The sequence below is a fragment of the Melanerpes formicivorus genome, unplaced genomic scaffold (genome assembly GCF_026170545.1).
Source record: "Melanerpes formicivorus ecotype bairdi unplaced genomic scaffold, bMelFor1.0.p_v2 SCAF_12, whole genome shotgun sequence".
In the NCBI taxonomy this organism is placed as follows: domain Eukaryota; kingdom Metazoa; phylum Chordata; class Aves; order Piciformes; family Picidae; genus Melanerpes; species Melanerpes formicivorus.
In genome coordinates this window covers 2365353-2379370 of record NW_027142364.1, presented here as the reverse complement: position 1 = coordinate 2379370, position 14018 = coordinate 2365353, and the positions used below count along the sequence as shown (strand labels likewise).

General features: G+C 42.6%; 1 protein-coding gene across 1 annotated transcript in view; it reads right to left on the bottom strand.

The window, feature by feature from the left end:
• LOC137444370 (multiple epidermal growth factor-like domains protein 6) overlaps positions 1-14018 on the bottom strand; it is a 246621-nt gene that overhangs the window by 102149 nt on the left and 130454 nt on the right. The window contains exon 5 of the mRNA XM_068144947.1: positions 13096-13218. Within this exon, the coding sequence (XP_068001048.1) occupies positions 13096-13218 (123 nt within the window). The remainder of the gene's footprint in view (positions 1-13095; positions 13219-14018) is intronic.

Genomic DNA, 14018 nt, shown 5'->3' with positions numbered 1-14018 from the left:
ACATCATATAGATAGACTTGTCTGGCAATCTGACTGGAACATAAACCAACCTTGGAAATAATTGGTTTGGGGAAATGATCGTCAGTCAGAACAGCGTTTTCAGCACGGGAAATGTGTACAATGCTGGCAGTGCACTTCCATGACAAGGCTTCTAGGAAAACAGGGGTAGGAAACACACCATTCAAACACCAAGCTCCATCTCTCTGCCAATCTCATCTGGACAAGACCACAGCACAATCTGTAAAATCTGGCTCCCTGACATTGCTCTCCAGCCATGAGTTCATAAGGTGCCGCCTCAAGAAGCTGTCACAAACATTGATTCCCCATTGGAACTATGACAGCTCCAGGCTGATCTGCATCATAAATCACCAGTGAGCAAAAGACAGCACGTTACACAGATTTTCCTGCTCTGCTTCCTTATGACATGTATTGGTCGTGACTCTGCAGAGATCCAACCACAAGTAGAAAGAAGTGTCGTTAACACATCCCAAATCCATCCATGCCAACTGCCAGACCTGGATCCTAATGAACAATGTCACCAGGCACAGATTTCCCCCCCACCCCCCTCTTCCTATTTACCTTATTCCTGAGATTAAAAATGACATCAAATTAATCACTTGATTGCTCCATTTTTATTAGTTGTTTTTGAACTCCTTGGCTGACATTGAATCTGTGTTGGGACAGGAACTGTTGCAACAAGGTTCTCAGGTGGGTCTTTCAAAGACCTGGTGTGTAACAACGGCCGGTTTATTTCAAGTTGGACTTCTAATAAATCCCAGTTAAAGCCCTTAGGTACTCATGTAATTGAAGTTTGAGTAATCCAATATGATGTTGATCAAACTACTGATCTTTTAATAACGAGCTGTAGCCCTCCCAGCAGTTGCTATCTTGCTGACAGTCATGTCTGGATTGCTTCCTTTGGGCCAGTGCTTTGAACAGAGAAGCTGACAGACTTCTGTTTGGTTTAGATTTTATCACTAATTGTTTTAAAGCTTTTTAAGGATAGATTGGGTGGCTTGTAAAAATCCAGGGGAATTTCAGTGCAAAAATAGGATTTCTATCCCTTGTCCCAGCAAAGACCAGTAATAAATGCTTCTAAAGAGGACCACAAACACCACTTGGGAGTTGTTAGCCCTTGCTTGTGTAGCCTGCAGGCAAAGCCATAGAAAAAGCAATAGGTACCCCTCACAATACTCTCCCCTGAAAGGCAAATGTGCACATTTTTCCTCTCATAATTTCCATTTGAAGTATGAATTGAAGGTTTCTAAGCCTTGCCTCTCAACACAAGAATAATTCAGTGGCAATTTAAATTTTCGATGTGCTCAAAATGAACACCAAGATGACTCATGTGCTGTTTATAAGATGCTTCTATTTGCTGGTAAATACCTTGCTACAAACAAGCTATAATTTAAGTATTCAAAAGTCTTGCTTCTGCATAAAATTACTACGAACTGTAATTTTGGAGACCATGACCAGAGCTTCCATTTCAGGCTTGCAGAGCTCTTCCTACACAATGATCCTTGAAAGTAGGAGTGTGTTTTCTTCTCTGACAACGGCAATCATTGTATCCCCATAATTGCAGGAAAGATTATCTAGCTTTTAATTCACATTAGTCAGCTGCAACAATCCCATGCTTCTTTCTTTCCCTTTAAAATAAACTAATTATTGTCAATCAGCCTCGTGGAATGTTAACGTTCTCCATAACCTGCCTTTCAGAGGTAGTCATAAATGCTAGGAACTAGCTAATAGAAACTCATCAGCGCCCTAGAAATATCTCAAAACATATTTGTGCTGCAGTCTATCATTTTTGTCATATTATTTCTAAATATTATATTTTGTCTGGGCAGTCACAGTCTTTTCATACAGATACATAGTGCTTTTCAGCTAGCTAGGCAAAGCTCTTGCATTAATTAAACAACACTAGACCCCTGGATGTTGTAGCAAATACTACAGTACTTCCAAACCTTAAATGTTTTCTTTCTCAAAAGCTGATCAATAAGTGTTTATGCATCAAGCAGTTTGGATAAAGGAAGCTTCTCAGGCCAGCACTTTTGCTCATGCCCAACTTTCTGCATGAGCTCCCAATTGCCAGGACCGGAGTCACACGCAGAGAAACCATGAAGGAGATTAGTGTCATTCTCCCTGCACTTTAGGCAACCATTCCTTTCCAAAGATAATAGCAAGCTACAGCTCCCACTTGGTATTTTCTTCCAGCTGGTAGAACCCACGTGAGGCTTCTCAGATGCTGGAGGGAGACGTGGAAGCTGGAAGCCATGAGGAAGCAGCCCATGTGCCGAGTCTATAATCAGCTGTGACGCACGGTGAGCTTTCAAGCGCCATATGGACTAGACCAGCAGATGCTGTAGAGATGAGACTCTTCATTTGTTGTTACCTGGGAGGCCTGTGACATCTAGAAACAATTTTTCCCTTTCAGTTCATGTCAGATTGGTGATCAATAATTCATCTGATAGCTGAAATGCAGAACGAGGTGCCAGTTCTCCGTGGTTTATGAATAATATCATGCTTGTTAAAACACCACGCTGCTGTGAAGCCCAGCAGAAGATGTGCTGCAGTAAATGTATGACATGCAGATAAGGTGCACTACACCTAACCCTGTGTAATCCTTACATAACCTCCAAATTAAACTGCCACTTGCATGGATTGCTTATGCAAAAGGTTGTTATTAAAATGCTGCAGCTGAATTAAGCATTCAAAGAGAAAAATCTCCATGGAAAAAAAGAAAAGGGAGGGGAAAAAAAGAGATTTTTTTTTTTTTCATCACAGAAAACAAGATACTTACTCCAATTATCACAGAATCACAGAAACATTCAGGTTAGAAGAGAGTCTCAGGATCACCAAGTCCAACTGAGAACCTTACTCTACAAGGTTCACCCCTAAACCATAGCCCCAAGCACCACATCCAAACCACCTTTAAACACATCCAGGGCTGGTGACTTTATCACCTCCCTGGGCAGCACATTCGGATGCCTGACCACTCTTGCTGGTAAAAAAAATGTTTTCCAGTCATAGCTTGAGGCTGTTTCCTCTTGTTCTATCACTAATTACCTGGGAGAAGAGACCAGCCTCCCTACAATGTCCTGTCAGGTGGCTGTAGACAGCATTGTGTCCCCTCAGCCTCCTCCTTTTCAAATTAAACAGACCCAGCTCCTTCAGTCGCTCTTCATAAGATTTATTCTTCAGGCCCTATGTTGAAATGATTGCTGAATTCTTGAAATATAAGTAGTCCCAGTGCTCTGCCCCAAGACCCAAGGCTGCAGACAAGTAGGATTGCTTCAGCTGTCGCTTTGGAGCCTTGGATTAGGACACTGCTCTTGACAGCAGCCGTTTCTACCCAACTGGTCTGCAGAAAACTTCTCCTTAAGAATTGAGTGAGAACTGACTGTGCCTGTCCTCAGCTCCAATCAATAAAAACATGCATCCAGGATAAACGAGCTCACTCTTCAATGGCAAAATTCACTTTGGAGGAAGCTGTCACAACTGTTAGTTCATTTACCCTGAGGGATATCAGATGTGAGACATTCTGAAGTTTAGCTCACAGCCATCTTTGTTCAGTGTGTAAGAGAGGAGCGGGGAGACTTTAGCAGCAGTCAAGCACGAGCAGGGAAAACCTAAGCAAGTGCCATCAAAATTAAAAAGTAAATCAATTATCAGAGCATTAGATGCTATTTTTGGCTAAGGCTGCTCAAAAAATAGGTTGGAAGTGCTTGCTCTGGTCTGAGTGATGTGTCTGCCATTCCCTGATGGAAGAGAAGCAGGCCAGACACAAAATGACTGCTTTTGCAGAGTTTAATTAATTTTAATTGAAAGGGTTCATGTGCCCCCAGAGTGTCACTGAGTTAGGCTTGGAAGGGGGCACAAAATGAGATGGGCCTGACCAAACCTAGCCATGACATTCCCCATGTGGCGACAGCTGCCGTGAGCATGAAATGAGCCTGCCGAAATTCAGCTCAGGTTCCTGCCTGCCTTGGGCTTGCCATTAATCAGCATTCATTTTGAAAGTCCAATAACCTACAATTAATGTTACCTTTACTATGAACCTGTGGTAATTTTTCCTACTTATTTTGAGCATGGTTTTTTGCTGTAGTACTACCCTGAAGAGACAAATGCAGAAAGATGACACTATTTGCCTCGGAGAGTGCAACAGCTTCTCCCAGCTATTGATCCCAGGCCGCTCTGAATGCAGTGCTGGAGTGCGAGAGGAAGGTCAGACAAACGACCTCCAGCCCTCACTTCTTCTCAAGAGCCAGAGACAAATGCTTAAACATTAGAAGATGCAGAAGAATTACTCGAGTAGAAATAAAATTACACTCCCCAAGAAGTTTGCAAATGTAGCTATGAATGTCTTCAATAGCTCCTGCTGGATCTTCCCTGCAGCCATCCACAAACAGGGCATGATTCTTCCCTAGGGTATCCACATTTCCAAATTCTTAGATTGGTGTTGTATAGAAGGTTGCCTGCTGAATTAAACTATTAATTTCCTCCTCCTCTTTGAACCTGCTTTTCACTCTAGTGGTGTAGTAGCCAGGCTAGAGTATTACTTGTGTTGGTCACTGTTCACCTTTTCAACATTTAAAAAAGAAAAAGTGTAGAAGTATCCTCATAGAAGTATCCTCATGGGAAGGGTTGGAAAGGACCTCTAGAGATCATGGAGTCCAACTCCCCTGTTAAAGCAGAATGAGCGAGGGCAGGCTGCACAGGAAAGCATCGAGGCAGGCTTTTGAAAGTCTCCAGAGAAGGAGACTCCACAACCTCTCTGGGCAGCCTGTTCAAGTGCTCCATCACCCATGCAGTAAAGAAGTTTCTCTGTATGTTGAGGTGGACCTCCATGTGTTCTAGATTATATTCATTGTTCCTTGTCCTATTACTGGGCACCACCAAAAAGAGACCATCACCTTCATCTTGACACCCACCTGCCAGATATTTATAGACAATAAGATCCCCTCTCACCATCCCTTACATGCTACCAGTTCTTTTCACAGTTAATGCTTGTAATCAGGTTAGATGTGGCTTGGAGCAACCTGATCTAGTTGAGGATGTCCCTGCTCACTCCAGGGAGGTGGGACTACATGACCTTTAAAGGTGTCTTCCAATCCAACCCAGTCTCCTGCCTAAGTTAAAGAAAATTATGGAAGACTGACTGCATAAACCTACACAGTGTTTAAAATGCACAGTCAATTCTTAATCTAAGTTAGTATATTTCTCTCTACAAGAGGAGTAAGGCAATGCTTGATTTTTATCAAATGGGACCTGAAACCAAAAGCAGTAATCATGCTTTTTATTTGTGACTAAACATACTGATTTGACAGGTAGAAGCAAGCATAAATAAACAATGTTTAAATGCAAAACCAAGCACAGCTTCTTGTTGAATTCACTTCAAATGATCAGACAACTACCAGTATTCTGGATGTACAGACTAATGGAGAAGGAAATGTTTATCCTTCAGCCTCTGACAGAATGCTTCACAGCCTTTTGATATTTTGGAACTTCAATATCTGGGAGTTTTGTGGTTTAGCTACAAGAGTCCTTGCTGGAGTACCCAAGAGAACCTGATGACAGGGTTAGAAATACCGCAAACTGGATTATTTTCTTTTACTTATTCTTTTTCTCCTCTTTTTTGGATTGCTTTGAAAAAAATACCTTAGTCAGGAAGACTGTTCACCCAGTGTCTGTTAAAGTCACAAGATGAAGTTGTTTGTTCCTCTAATTCTCTGAGGTGGACATTGAGTGGCTACAGTGATTCAGTCACAAATAATTAGATAATTGTGACACAATCCTGCAACCAATTTTATTTCCATATCTCAAGACAAGGTAATGAAATCACATCCTGGCCAATCACATTCTGGGCTGAATCAAGAGAAGCATAGCCAGCAGGACCAGGGAGGTGATTCTCCCCCTCTACTCCTCTCTGGTGGGACCCCACCTGGAGTACTGCATCCAGTTCTGGAGCCACTATTACAAGAAGGAACTAGAGGTGCTGTAGTGTGTCCAGAGAAGGGCCATGAGGGCTGAAGCTCCTCTCCTATGGGGACAGACTGAAGGAGTTGGGACTGTTCAGTCTGGAGAAGAGAGAGCTCCAAGGAGACCTTATTGTGGCCTCCTAGTATCTTAAGGGGGCTACAAGAAAGCTGGGGAGGGACTTCTTAGGGTGTTAGGGAGTGATAGGACTGGGGGGAGTGGAGAAAAAAAAATAGAAATAGGTAGATTCAGATTGGATGTTAAGAAGGAGTTCTTGACCATGAGGGTGGTAAGAGACTGGCACAGGTTACCCAGGGTGGGACCCTCATCCCTGGAGGTGTTGAAAGCCAGGCTGGATGTGGCTGTAAGCAACCTGCCCGAGTGTGAGGTGTCCCTGCCAATGGCAGGGGGGTTGGAACTAGATGATCCTTGAGGTCCCTTCCAACTCTAACAATTCAATGATTCTATGAAATAGAGAAAGATAGAGAGGGCTGAATGAGCTTTGCCTCATCTAGGAGTATCTTAATTCTATTACTCTAAGATCTGAGCTTATAGGAGTGGTACTTGTTACACCGGTAATCAGAACTGCTGTGGTTTTCATTCTGTAAAACCCAATTTGTTTTCCTTACCCTCCGTCTATTAAAGTGTTCCTGAAGAGAACTAACTCTGTGTCACAGCACACCATCATGTTACGAGTCAAACACAACTAAGACAACGCAAAAGCATTCCAATTCTCACCAGTGGACTTATTTCTCCTGCTCTATTAAAAAATAAATTAATCAAAAAGCTCCTTGGCATTTCCCTAGAGGTGTGTGTGGTATTTACGTCCTTCAAGGTTTGTTTTCTTCCTACAGGACATTGCAGAAGCTTGGTGCATTGATTTGCTGGGCAAGGAAAACAGTCCAAGTGCAGAATTAGCATGTTTGTTCTGTTTGAGAAAAACAGAGTTTGACAAGAATAAGTTACACCTCAAGCCTTACAGACTAAATAAATGCTGAGGTCATTTCAATAAGCACTTTCTTTCACTTGGACAAATCCCCCAGTATTCCTTTTAGCCCAGCTATTAACTCTTCTATGGCAACAGTGTTTGGAGAGCTCACCTCTGACCTGGGATCAGGCTAAATGAGTGACACCGGTGACTACTCCATTACTGGGGTAAACAGTGGTGGCCTTGCAAAGTCACACACCAGCTCTGGACACAGCTGCTCCCTAAATCCCTCTGGCAGAAGTCAGGAAACCTGCCAGGGCTACAAGGTTTGACCAAAACCCCAAGAGATGGAGTTGCAGTGATTGCAATATTACTCTAATCAGTAAAATAAAAGCTTCTTTTCATCAACAGCTAATCGCAGGACTTCATTTGTCTCTAACTTCCTTCAGTTGCCGTGACAGATGAGAGCCCAACCATATAAATAAGAAAAGACAATTTACCAAAGAAGGTTAACATAAGGTCATGGCCTTGTTTTGTGTGGCTTCTGGAGCTTATTCATGTGTGAAAACGCACTTTTGTCGCTGTAACCTCAGCATCCCTTACAGATCTGGACTCGTGCCAAGGACTGAGTTGCAAATGGTGTTTATGTTCATAAAGCACCACTTCTGCCTTTTGTGATGCTCCAGTAGAATCATTTAGCATTAGTATAGAATATTAAACGAAAGTATCTTTAGGCCTCAGAGCATATCTCACTGACATATGTCAGTGTTACCTCAGCTTAACAAATAAGGAGGATTTGTACCCCTCAACATATTTTCTCTCACCAAAAAACCCTTAGTGAGACCTCAGACCATGTTAGAACTTTATGAGCAAATCCACTTCCAGGCACTGGTCAGACTGCTCCCAAAACACTGAATGCCAGTAGGGATGCACAGGGCACAGACTCAAGCCATCACTAGATGTCAAGTGCTAATCTGTCACGTTATTTGTGTGGTGATTTAAATCCAAATACTTTCCCACCATCAATTTCAATCAGGCACAGGAAGAGCAAGAGGTAAGCATGAGCTTTCTGTCACAATCTGTAATGCCTACACGACTATCTGCCAGAAAATATTTCTCTGTCAGATAAGAAAACTGAAGCTCTGTCCATGAACACTGGAGAGTAAAATCTGCAGTACGACATGTAGATAATTCCTTTTGAAAGGCTAATCAGTTCACTGCTCCAGCTTGGCATTCCGTAGAGATGCACATGCCTCCACCTTCCCACAGTATGCCTCTTGATGTGAGTGCCCCTCACTGAAACAAGGCACGATGCTACATACCATGTAACTCTGAGTGATGGCTCCTGCTGGGAGAGTCCCCAGTGAATTAGGAATGATTCTCACAGACCTTGAAAGGAATTCAAGACCCTCCAGAGTGGGGTGTCCCAGGCTGTGCTGCTGAATCCTCTTCCCCTTGTGGCTCTAACCAGCCCCAGAACCACCCAAGAAAGTGAAGTTTTAGTCAATGCTGATAGCAATAACTCATTTTAAGATTATAGCGCTTATTTTATGCCCTTGTCTTGTTCATACACCTCCACTACGGGGACAGAGTTGGCTGAGAGAGTTAGGGGTGTTTAGCCTGGTGAAGACAGGCTCCAGGGAGACCTTAGAGTGGCCTTCCAGTACCTGAAGGGGGCCTACAAGAAAGCTGGGGAGGGTTGGAAGTGATACGATTAGAGGGAATGGATTGAAGCTTGAAGAGGGCAGATTTAGAATGGATATTAGGAAGAAAATCTTTATAGTCAGTATAGTGAGATGCTGGAACAGGCTGCCCAAGGAGGTTATGGATGACCCCTCCCTGGAGATGTTCAAGGCCTTAGGCAACCTGGTCTAGTGGAAGGTGTCCCTGCCTATGGCAGGGGGATTGGAACTAGGAGATCTTTAAGGCCCCTTCCAACCCAAACCATTCTATGAATATTTGTGGATCTGTGTGTCTTGCACACATCTCTGTCATCCTAGAACAGAGAAACACTGAACATTCCCAGCTCATTCTGGCTGTGAAATTAGGCCTTTGGGTCTCCTAAGATTGCTCACAAAACACCCAGGTATTATTGATCAGATCAGCAGTACCCTCATTATGGTGTTGGCTGAGTGAATTTTTTATCCACTTTCCCTTCCTTAGCATTAAACAGCTACAAAGGGCTAAAGCCTATTTTTCAGTTATTTCCTGACAACATCTTTCCTTTCTGTCAGAAGGATGCTCTATTTTGTTACTGAAAAAAAAAAAAACCAACCAAGATCAATCCTTGCACTAACAATGACTTCCTGAATAAAATCTGTGCTACTTCCATGCTGCTTTTCTAACGATTCACCTTATTTGTACCTTAGCTTATAAAAAAAAAACCACAACCAACCATAAAAACAAACCCAAGCCTGTACACCCATTGATCATTTCAGTCACCAGTGAAATAAAACCCACCATGAGACAGATAATGGGAGCAGAACAATAGTACACATCTATTTAACGCTTGAGTTTAGACTAAAGGGTAACATAAAGCACAATGATGCTATAAAGAAAGAATGTAACTACCCAGAACAACTATAAGCCTTATCCCTCTAAAAATGCTGCCTAACCTGAATGAGAAGATCTTTTACTCTCATCTGCAAAATGACCCCTTCGAGCAATGCAGAGGCATCAATAAAGCACCGACTCAGGGTCACATCCTGAAAGACCAGTGCCTTCCAGCAGCATGTGCTGTTATGTTTGGAAGCAAACTCCTCCCTTATGCGGTAATCAACCACTAAATTACACATACAGTAACATATGATGGCTAGAAGCTGGCTGAAGTTGGCCTTCTTGCAAGTCAGTGAAGCCACAAGCTCCTCGTTGTTCTTATCTCAACAGAAGTGGAGCCAGCAGTGTGCCCAGGTAGCCAAGCAGGCCAATGCCATCCTGGCCAGTATATCATGAATAGTGTGGCCAGCAGGAGCAGGGAAGTAATTGTGCCCCTGTACTCAGCACTGGTGTGTCCAGTTCTGGGCCCCTCCATTTAGGAAATGTTGAGTTGCTCAAACACATCCAGAGAAGGGCAACAAAGCTGGGGAGGGGTTTGAAGCACAAGCCCTATGAGGAGAGACTGAGGGAGCTGAGGTTGCTTAGCTTGGAGAAGAAGAGGCTCAGGGGAGACCTTATTGCTCTGTACAACTACCAGAAGGGAGGTTGTAGCCAGGTGGGGGTTGGTCTCTTCTCCTAAGCAACAAGCACCAGAATAAGAGGACACAGTCTCAAGCTGCGCCAGGGGATGTTTAGGCTGGATGTTAGGAAGAAATTCTTCACAGAAAGAGAGATTGACCATTGGAATGGGCTGCCCAGGGAGGGAGTGGAGTCACCATCACTGGAGGTGTTTAAAAAGAGACTGTATAAGGCACTTAGTGCCATGGTTTAGTTGATTAGATGGTGTTGGGCAATAGGTTGGACTTGATGATCTCAAAGGTCTTTTCCAACCTGGTTAATTCTGTAATTCTGTATGTTAAAGTGCAATTAGTGTCACCACTACGAGCACTTTGTTCTGTGACTTGAGTGTTTCCAGTTCATTGGATGTTTCCATTTTCGTCTGAAGATTTCAAACAGCTGCTTCAGAATGGATGATAGCAGCCCCCTGTAATTCCTGGTTAGATCATACATAGCAACAGAATCAAGTATCTTAAACACTGAGTTTTTACAGAATGTCAAAATAGTAGAACTTAAAGTCTATCTTAAGAATAGAAGAATTGTGTGAAAGAAGCAGTGATTTAACTTATTAACACAAAATTATTTGAAAGGAAATAGGAACTTCACATACTACACAGTTTAAGAGTGGAAGGTGTCCATGTCCACAACAGGGAGCTTGGATCTAGGTGATCTTTAAGGATCTTTAATGGATTGAAACTTGAGAAGGGGAGATTTAGACTGGATATTAGAAAGAAATCCTTTACAGTGAAGGCAGTGGAACCTTGGAACAGGTTTCCCAGGGAGGTTGTGGATGCCCCCTCCCTGGAGGTGGCCAGGTTGGATGAGGCTTTGAGCAACCTGGGCTAGTAGAAGGCGTCCCTGTCCATGGCAGGGGGGCTGGAACTAATGACTTTTAAGATCCCTTCCAACCAAAGCCATTATACAATCCCTCCAACTCAAAGCGTTCTCTGACAAGTAGGACCTGCATTCAAAACTTTAGCTTTTGGACAACTTTCATGCATATCTGAAAGCACTGAGTAGTCAGAGAATAATAGAATTGTTTTAGTTGAAAGAGACCTTGAAGACCATCAAGTCCAACCATTAACCAACCACTGCCAAGTCCACCACTATGTCCCTCAGCATCACATCTACATTCCTCTTAAATCCTCCAAGAATGGTGACTCCACCACTTCCCTAGGCAGCCCATTCTAGGGCCTGACAAACCTTCAGGGGAAGAAATTTTTTCCTAATATCCACCCTAAACTCCCTTGAAGCAACATGAGGTCATTTCTTCTTGTCCCATCTTTTTTCAGTTGGGAGAAGAGGCTGACCCCCACCTCACTACAACCTTCTTTCAGGGAGCTGTAGAAAGCAAGGTCTCTTCTCAGCCTCCTTTTCCCCAGGCTAAATAACCCCAGTTCCCTCAGCTACTCAGATTTGTTCTCCAGACCCTTCAGCAGCTTCTTTGGACATGCTCTAGGAACTCAATGTCCTTTTTGTAGTGAGGGGGCCCCAAACTGGAACTAGATAATCCTTGAGGTCCCTTCCAACCCTAACAATTCTATGATTTTGCAGACCTATACACACCATCTTCATATTACCAGTCAGGCCCCAAGAGAGGTAGAAGAGGGCTAAGGTGAAGAGGCAGGAATCAGTAAATTAAACAAAGTATTTCTGGCTTGAGCTCTCTAAAGGACAACATAATGAAAGGACCATAATGAAAAGCTTCAACCAAACTAAAATAACTATCTACAGGTTGTTCACATTGCCAAGCTGGCTATCAAATGACAGGCCTCCCTGGAAAATATTCCTACCATTTTCTGATGGAAAAAGGAATGCAGCCAAATAAATTACCAAGTTCAGATAAAGAATGAGGCCAAAAAACGCACTGCTTTGTAGAAACCTTAAGAAAGGAGTTGAAAGACAAAGGTAAAATGAAATCCTGGGGGGAGTGGGGGGAAGGAATTTGTGAGATACCAGACAACTGGAAAAAACAGAGATGTTTCTGTGAAAAGAAGATAACATAGCTCAGGAAAACCTACCTAGAGCCTTTCATCTTGAGATAATCAAAGCCTGTCAAGGATATACTTACTGCAGCAATGAAATGCAATTGAGGGTGCAATGCGGGCACGCAGCCACGGCACACAAGATCGTATGGCAGTGAACATTCATCACATGTTAGGGGAGAGCTCAGGAAGAAGGAACTCCCCTGGTCTGCAGTACACTTGGCTACTATACGCTCGAGCTCTATTTTTTTTTCCAGCATCTGATGATGCAAAAGATATAGAGGCTGCATGTCAGCAGATCAGGCAGGTTTGTTTAGACCCCCTCTGTTTCCCAGTGCATCTTTAAGAAGCCTAACCATAATTCATGATGTGCTCTCACATAAGCTGATGTGATGTTCTGCTTCTACACAGAGTCAGGCTTCTGCATAAGAACAAATTCTACCCCATAATGCACTAACTAGAGTCATATTTCCCTTAGGAAGATGACAAAATGGGTTTACATAGCGTGTGGTTTTAAATCCTTTTTTATTCAGTTAATCTCTAGCTGTGGAACTGTGATTGTAATGCAAAAAAAATAAAAGTAGAAAAAAAAAGGATGTGTATTTTCTGATAAGAACCATTTTGTTTTAGAGACAGACAAAATGTTATCAAACCCAGACGCTTTCTTCCAGTTTTCAAATTGATGATGGAAATTCCATAAGCAGAACATGGCACAGCCAATCCAGGTTAAGTGATAACATTTTATATTTATACATATATATATATAATTATTATTTTTCAGGGAAAAAAAAAATAAAAGGGAAATGAAAACCCAGCCCTTTGAAGTGTTCTTACAGTTGCATCTTCATAATCCAGACATGAGAAGATCTGCACCCTTGACAACTCTGAATATACGCTTTTCAGCTGGCTCCAGATAAAAGCATACACTTCCCTTCCCTTTCCAGTGTCTTCTCTGATTTCTTGCTAGCAGTGAGACACAGGATAAAACCTTACCTCCACATGATTTTCCATCTCCCTCCAGTTTCTGGCCAGCTGGACACTTGCAGTAGTAGCTGCCAATGGTATTGCAGCACTGGTCCTGACAGCCACCATTCTCAGTGGTACATTCATTTACATCTGTTGGAACAAAGCAGATAGCAGTCAGTAAAGAGTGGGCATTGACTACAATACCTGGCTACCTGAGGACAATCTTCTATGATTCTGATATGACAAAATGAGAAAGTTACTGAGATGTTCAGTTAAGGACCCAGAAGGCAACTATAGGAGCAGTGACTGCTTGGTATATTGCTGTGCCACTCAACTTAACCAAGAAGTGCAACACTTGAGATTTTCCTGCTCCACTTCTGCACAAGGTAAGCTGCAGAGTCCACCTAACTCCAGCTGCAGGCTTGCCCTACTTGCCAACTTGTTTATGCAGTAAGATCAGCAACAATCTTTATATTGTCATTTTCACCAGGCTAGGTGCATTAGGTTGCCTCTAGCAGTCACAACAGAGATGAGAATATTACCATCTCTGAAAGACAACAGCATTTTAAATCAACAGTAACATTTTAAATCAATTGAGGTCCTTCTTTCCTTGTGTGCACCAATATCTACACTCCTTATTCACCTGATCAAGTTAGTGCTTGCCTGCCTCCAAAAATAGAACTTTACACATTATAAATGAAGAACATTAAAGAACTGCATAAATAAGTCAGCAGGCTGGCCAATGGCAGAGAACAAAAACAGCAGTGAAGACATTTGCTTTGTAACTTGTGTACTTAAATATTCTATGTAAGAATCTTTTGAAGAAATGTGATGAAAATCATCAAGTTGATAATACTGCCCTGTGGAACAGGATCAGAAACAACAGATGGTGTGGAAGTCTTTCCAATAGAGAAAATTTATCAAATGGGACAGCAAAGGTAACAAAAGCA